The sequence below is a fragment of the Merops nubicus genome, unplaced genomic scaffold (assembly GCF_000691845.1).
Source record: "Merops nubicus isolate BGI_N331 unplaced genomic scaffold, ASM69184v1 scaffold22022, whole genome shotgun sequence".
Lineage (NCBI taxonomy): Eukaryota > Metazoa > Chordata > Aves > Coraciiformes > Meropidae > Merops > Merops nubicus.
This window is the reverse complement of record NW_008593127.1, coordinates 23231-30085: the sequence shown is the minus strand read 5'-3', so window position 1 is coordinate 30085 and position 6855 is coordinate 23231. Positions and strand designations below refer to the sequence as shown.

The window sequence follows — 6855 nt, the reverse complement described above, 5'->3', positions numbered from 1 at the left end:
GTTCAGTTACTGGAACAATAATTTTCTATTGAGTTAACGTAGCTCTTGACACACCTTAAGTGGAAACATGACTTAAGACTTCTGCTTATATAAGACCAGAGTCGTACTTATTAGGAATTCAGATGGTTAGAAAGTAGGGACTAGTCTCCAGCCAAATAACAGCTTGGTGCATATGCAAAAATATGGAGTATTTGTAGGTATTCTTAATGGTCGTGGTCATAATGCGTCTGTGTGGGGTTTGGGTTTACAGCATGTAAGGCTTTTCAAGCTTTCCCTGTATGTGGATTGCCAGAAATTTTATGGTGCTGCTTACAAGTGGTGCCAAGATTTTTGTAATATGTGTCAGATAAAATCTTTGCTTTTAGGAAAGTTAGTTCCATAAGAACTTGAAGTAAAATGTTTTTGGTTGTACCTTATTCTTTGAAATACCTGTTCACTGAATAGTTTCAACTGGAGCTTTGAAGTTACATGAAGTAGTCATTCCATATTTACTCAATTTGGGTCATAAGTAACTCCTAGTTTTTAGGTGGTAACAAGCTCATGTTCTGTGCATTTCTATTTTTAGAACTTGTCATGAGCATTTGTAATTCTCTCTTTTTTTTTCTCACACAACTTAAGGACAATATATTTGACAAGTTCTTCCATTATTCTTGCACCACGAGGAAAAAGAAGAAAAGCTTCAGTGAATGAGGAGTTTTTTGCTTCTATAGTGTTTTCCTTGAGAAGTGGGTCTTTGAATGAGGATGACAATGGAAGAGATGAAGAATGAAGCAGAGACCACTTCTATGGTTTCCATGCCTCTCTATGCTGTTATGTACCCTGTCTTTAATGAGGTGAGTTACATTTAGAATGTAATAGTCCCCTTTATGCTGACAAGTATGAGCACAGTTATGGGTTGTTCATCTTGATTGGGAAAGCTTTGTGTCTAACACTGCCTTTTTTCCATGCATTGTATTCCCTTCTTTCCATGAATACAATTTCATGCTTATCAAAGGTTGCTACTTGTCTTGGCCCTGATGTTTTTACCTTTAACAGAGGATTTTGGTAAAAATGCTAGGTCCAGCATTCTATGGCAGGAAGTAACATACAGTTGAACGTGTACCTGTCAACAGCTTAATACATTATAATTTTATTGCTATTAGTTATAATCTAATAGGATATTTGTTTTTCTGCAAGTATTAAAGATTGTCAAGATGTTCTCAGAAGATTGTCAGACTTGTGCTGTAGGCTGGATAAATGCAAAATACTTCCAGTGACATGTTTGATTTTGGTTTTTTTGTTTTAGGGGAAGCTTTTACTTTGGGATTTAACTTTATAGTAGCTCTACCTAAAATGAGACCAGTAGCTTGAATACTTCTGTAAATCCCCTTTTTCATTATGCTCTCTGAGACGGCATGAGTACTTGACTTGTTTTGGTAACATTAGAATTACTAATAATTCTAAATTTTTATTGCAGCTAGAAAGAGTAAATCTATCTGCAGCTCAGACACTGAGAGCAGCTTTTATTAAGGTGAGAAGTAACTTATATTGGAGACTGATTGCTTAAAAGGTAAAGCATATATCATGAAGCTGAAAAGTCAGCTGTCTTGTTTCCTTGTATCTGAAGACTGCATCCTTGATCCAGTAGTCTAAAAAGTCCATAATTGTATGGACTGAAAGTTTCAGATGTCCACAAATGTTACGAGGAGAAATCTGAATGATACATGCTGAGCAATTTGAAACAAACTGAATCTTATCTTGCTAATGTAGTACAAAAGTTTAAATGAGGAATCTGTCAGTGAAGGTAATAAGATAATAAACTTAGTCTAAATATGACAACATTATGTAGAACAGGTGCCCATGAGAAATAGGCACTTAGACTTTGAAAATGTTTTAAAGTGAATGGTAATGGGATTTTTTTTAATAATTGAGGATAAGTTCAATGTTTGTATTGTCATCCAGCAGTAAATGGAAAGAGATTCTTCTAACTTTCATATTATTCCTAAAGAGTGAAAATACAGATATTCCTTCATACTGCTTTATTGAAGTGATGATCCTTTGAAATTCTTAAAAATAATTGTAGACATGACATTTTAAAGTGAACTTTGCAATTAAGTAACACTTCCCTGTTTCTACACTTAAATCTGTGTACCTAGACAGTCTTATGTCTTTACTAGAGCTCATACAACCTAAAAGTATTTATGACTAACAATGAGAAGCTCAGCTGAATGCAAATAATGTAAAAACTAAGGTACTGGTTGAAATGGTAGTGCTAGCTAAAAAGAATCCTCACACTCATTCTTAAGGCAGCATAATTTTTTGATAGCAGCACAAGTAGTGTGAATACCTACCTCCAGTGTTAGTCCAGATTAGCTTTACTTAGATATGTCATTAATCAAAAGGGTTTTTTTCTGTTAAAGTAATTTCAAGATGAAGTTTGAGTATATGATGCAATTGAGAAGAGGAACATTTATGAAATGTCATGCAAAAGATGGAGAGTAGCACCTGTGTTGGAGTGAACTAAGTCCTGATGGCTCAAGTGTCTGTCTCAAAGCTTAGTCTGTATGGAAATACAACAGAATATAGAATTTCATGGAGAAGTTTCTTACTCCAATTGAAATGAGTGGGAAGGCTTATTGGAAAAGTTGCTCATACAAAACCACTGATGTAATCCAAGAAAAATGGCTGTTGTAGTGGAGGAATGGTTTTCAATGTAATCTCCTAGTTAAAAGCTATCAGACTTCTAAAGTTTTTGGTGAACTCCTGCAGTAGATGAAGTAAGTTACGTGAAAATCTGTGTTTGTGCTTGCAATGTTCAAGTCTTGCATATTTAAGAGTAAAAATTTTTTTTGCCCTACAGGCTGAAAAAGAAAATCCAGGTCTCACACAGGACATCATTATGAAAATTTTGGAGAAAAAAAGTGTGGATGTGAACTTCACAGAGTCTCTTCTGCGTATGGCAGCTGATGATGTAGAAGGTAATGTCTTTTATGTTGAATAAGTGTGTATTTAACTGCACTTTTAACTAGGAACATGCATTTCTCTGTGCCTGTTTCCAGATGAGGTTGTTTCTTAGTAAGATTTTTTTTCAGCACGGTAGAAGAAACATTTATATTTTTCAAATACCACTTTTGACAAAGTTAAATCTCCCTTAAAACCATACTTGACTAATACAAAAGGAAGAAAAAGAATGTTTGGAACTGTTTATGTGGGTGTGTCATTCACCCTTTGTAATGCTAGCAACCAGAAAAAAGGATATATGGCGTATATTCACTTTTCTTTTCTCTGCTTCAAATCAAAAGCAGTAGTTATACTGTGAGAAGGAGAGTATTTAGTGGGCTTTAAGTTAATACTGCATTTGATAAGTGTATTATATTTGAGTGTCTTCAGTGTCTCACATTAAGATGGGCTCTTTTCCCAACTTGCTGTAGCAGAGATCATTGTTGCACTGTTTCAATTACATGCAGAGTGTATTCACTGCACTTTTCTCATCGTGGACATCTTTGTGCTGTTCACCTTCAAATGTAACATGGCAATGCTTTGATATAGTGTTTTTAGCTGTCACTGGAGATTTGAGGAGAAATTAATGCTGTTTTTAAATCTGTTCTTCTTGTTAGAGTATATGATTGAAAGACCAGAACCAGAATTCCAAGACCTTAATGAAAAGGCACGAGCACTTAAACAGATCCTTAGTAAGATTCCTGATGAGATCAATGACAGAGTGAGGTTTCTTCAGACAATCAAGTAAGTACTATACTGTTTTCCTGCAGATGAGGAATTAAACTTTATTTAAAGCCCGATCCCTGCTTCTGAGTGGTCAGAGTTGAGGATTTTTGAGAGCCCCGTGTCACTAGACCAAACAACTTGCCAATTTGTACTTTGACTTCCTGTGTTGTTGGTCTAGCTCTTTGCATTTGGTCTTGCTGCATCCTATTTGACACTTATTCTGTAGAGACTGTTTTAAGCTTAAGCTTAGGGATATTACAGCTATCTTTTTATTGCCAAACAGGGACATTGCGAGTGCAATAAAGGAACTTCTTGACACAGTAAATAATGTCTTCAAGAAATACCAGTACCAGAACCGGCGGGTATGTGAAATAGCTTCTTACGCAATATTTTTAATCACTTAGGAGGAAGGATGTCCTTTTTGATCCTATGATGAATAGGAGAGCTTAACTGGTCTATGACGTAACACTTGAACAACAGGATTGTTGTATGGTAGGCCTTGTTTGGTTTATAGGAAAAAGATTATTTTTCTGTGTCTTCTAAAAGAAATTCAGCATTTCCATATGTCATGTAATACAAGCCAATTTTCTTCTCAGTTTAACCTTGAGATTATCACAGCACTCCACAATATGTGAACTAAGACTCTGCTTCTGGTGTTTTTTCCTTAGGCACTTGAGCACCAAAAGAAAGAATTTGTAAAATACTCCAAAAGTTTCAGTGATACTCTGAAAACCTATTTTAAAGATGGAAAGTAAGTATGGTTTTGTAGTAACGTTTTACATAATGAAAGGCACTGTTGACTAACAGGGGAAAATAGGATAAACTTTGGGGCATAAGCTACCTTCTGCAGGACTCATCTCATTTTTCCCTTGCCTGGTCCTCTGACTATCGTGGTTGCTTTAAAACACTTTTATTCCTTTTGTAACGCCTTTGAGGAAAGGCAAGTCTGTTAAATGCACCACTGTACAGTACCAATGTGCAGTATCAGCTTTGAATTTGAATATGTGAAGCTAAATTTCAGGGCCCTGTGTGGTTTTTGTGTATATGCAATGGAAAAAAAAAAAAAACTTAGGAATGCGTTATTGAAAAAAGTAATCTACTTATTTGAACTATCATTTGCAAACACTCGGTGTCTGTGAAGTGTTTTCTTTGAATTAAATTTTTATTGTCCTTTCCTTATAGCTTCTTACAGTGCTTCACAGGATTTGGAATTATTCAGCTGATTAATCTGTTTATATTTGAACATTTTAGCCTTAGAATGGAGGCTTTTTTCAGCTCTTCACCCTGGGTTTTGAATTGCTGTTCATGTGTATTTCACTGTAGTGACTGGTTTGGGTGATGAGTGTGTCCCCCTCACATTTTGACAGCACCAGAATTATCCATGTGCTACTGTTGTAAAAATGAGAACTAACTTCCATGTCTACTAAAGGAGGGAGATGTTTTGAGACCAGCTGTGGACACTACTTTGCTCCTGTCAAAGCATTCTTTTTTCTCCTCTTACTGAAATTAGGACTAAATTGAGTCATGATATCAAAATGAGAAATTTAGACCTTTGTAGCTTTACAGTTACCAAACAGATGTATAGATAAGGTTTCACATGAACTAGATGTAAACGGTGTCGGTTGATTGCAAGGCTATTTTAAAAAAAAAAAGTGGAGAAAGGGTTGGATGTGTTGTGCAGATACCACAACTGTTCCAAAAGAGACCAGCTTTGTTTAGCCCTACGTGAAGTGAATGCTATGCTTTGTGTTTTGAGCATAAGCTTAAAGTGTTAGGCATTATCAGTACTGCAGGAAATCCCAGGTAAGGCTTGTATTTCATATCCTTGTAGAATCAGAATTGATTTAAAACTAGGAACCGCATGCTGAATAAGAAACTCTGCTTGCACCAGAAGTTGACAGCACTAAATGAAATAGTCGTGCTCACAGATGTCATTATTGAGCTGAAAAATTGGGACCCCACACGTCTCCACAAAAAGATTACTGAAATGGTGTGTTGCTTCCATGTGTGTTGTTGTATTTCTTGGGGAAAGAATTACAAATTCTGAAATTACATGGGGATAAAGTATCCAACTTTGGAAAAAAAAAGAGATGTTTTAACATCTGCTTCACTTTTTTCTCAGTTAGCTAAAACCCCAGAATTAAATGATTGAGATGTCAGTGATGATTGAAAGCCAAAGTCTTTAAGTTCCTGCCAATAAACAGTCTTTCTAGGATTAGCTATGCAAATAAGTCTATCTGTTTGCCAGCAGTGAGCTTCAGGTGGAGCACAATATGGTAGAACATCAATATACTTTCGATTTGCAGAGCTTGGATGCCAATATATTTAGTTGCCTGAACTTAATGCTGTAGTTATTGAACGACATATTTCTAAAAACATCTGAAGCAATATCTTTCTCTTTTAACAGGGCAATAAATGTGTTCATAAGTGCCAACCGACTAATTCATCAAACCAACTTGATACTCCAGACCTTCAAAACTGTGGCCTGAAAACTGTATATGTGGAGAGTTGTACTTTTCAATGGTGGATAGGGTACCTTTATATGTAAATTTTAAAGTTTTGACTGTATAAATTATCAGTCCCTCTTGAGGGGCCTAATGCAGGATTTTGAATGGGATTATTGCCATCTTACACCATATTTTTGTAAAACATTGTAGCTTAATCATAATCTCACGATGAAGATTTTGCATCACTTTTTGCTATTATCATTCTTTTCAGAATTATAAGCCAAAAGAATTTACGCCTTAATGTGTCATTATGTAACATTCCTTATAAGAATTGTAAATATTTGGTGTTTCTGTTTCTGACATTTTAACTTGAAAGCGGAAAACTGCAAGATTATGTATTTAACAATATTGGTGGCAAATATTCAATAAATAGTTTACATCTGTTAGACTGTCTTTTTGTATGTGAACAAAAATGCTTAACTCATCTTTCTAGAACTACAGAGCATACATTAAATGGAAAAAGTAAAATTATTTGGGTGCTTAGAGCTACTGTCAGTTCAAAAGTATAAAATGAGGGTTTTTCCTTGTAGCTGATATTTTGGCTGTGATTTAATATCAGACCAGAATACCAGAATAATTCTATTAAAATGCCTTTGACAAAATAAGAAAGAACCCCAGAAGTGAGCTGTGATTTTTGTTTTTC

The 6855-nt window shown here is 35.2% G+C and overlaps 1 protein-coding gene across 1 annotated transcript; it reads left to right on the top strand.

Moving 5' to 3' along the window:
• The first annotated feature begins 616 nt into the window (after window positions 1–616).
• Window positions 617–6594, top strand: PDCD10 (programmed cell death 10). Its single transcript, XM_008935375.1, has 7 exons — window positions 617–833; window positions 1457–1510; window positions 2840–2957; window positions 3597–3723; window positions 3989–4067; window positions 4374–4456; window positions 6113–6594. The coding sequence occupies exons 1-7, from the start codon at window positions 738–740 to the stop codon at window positions 6192–6194; spliced, it is 639 nt and encodes a 212-aa protein (XP_008933623.1). The 5' UTR covers window positions 617–737; the 3' UTR covers window positions 6195–6594.
• The last annotated feature ends 261 nt before the right edge of the window (window positions 6595–6855 follow it).

What these genes read in the sequence shown, in the direction of transcription:
- PDCD10 (XM_008935375.1), top strand. Translation starts at nt 738, where the DNA reads ATGAGGATGACAATGGAAGAGATGAAGAATGAAGCAGAGACCACTTCT. An exon ending in TGAGAGCAGCTTTTATTAAG is followed by an intron (nt 1,511 to 2,839) that starts GTGAGAAGTAAC and finishes TTTGCCCTACAG; the next exon opens with GCTGAAAAAGAAAATCCAGG. An exon ending in AGGTTTCTTCAGACAATCAA is followed by an intron (nt 3,724 to 3,988) that starts GTAAGTACTATA and finishes ATTGCCAAACAG; the next exon opens with GGACATTGCGAGTGCAATAA.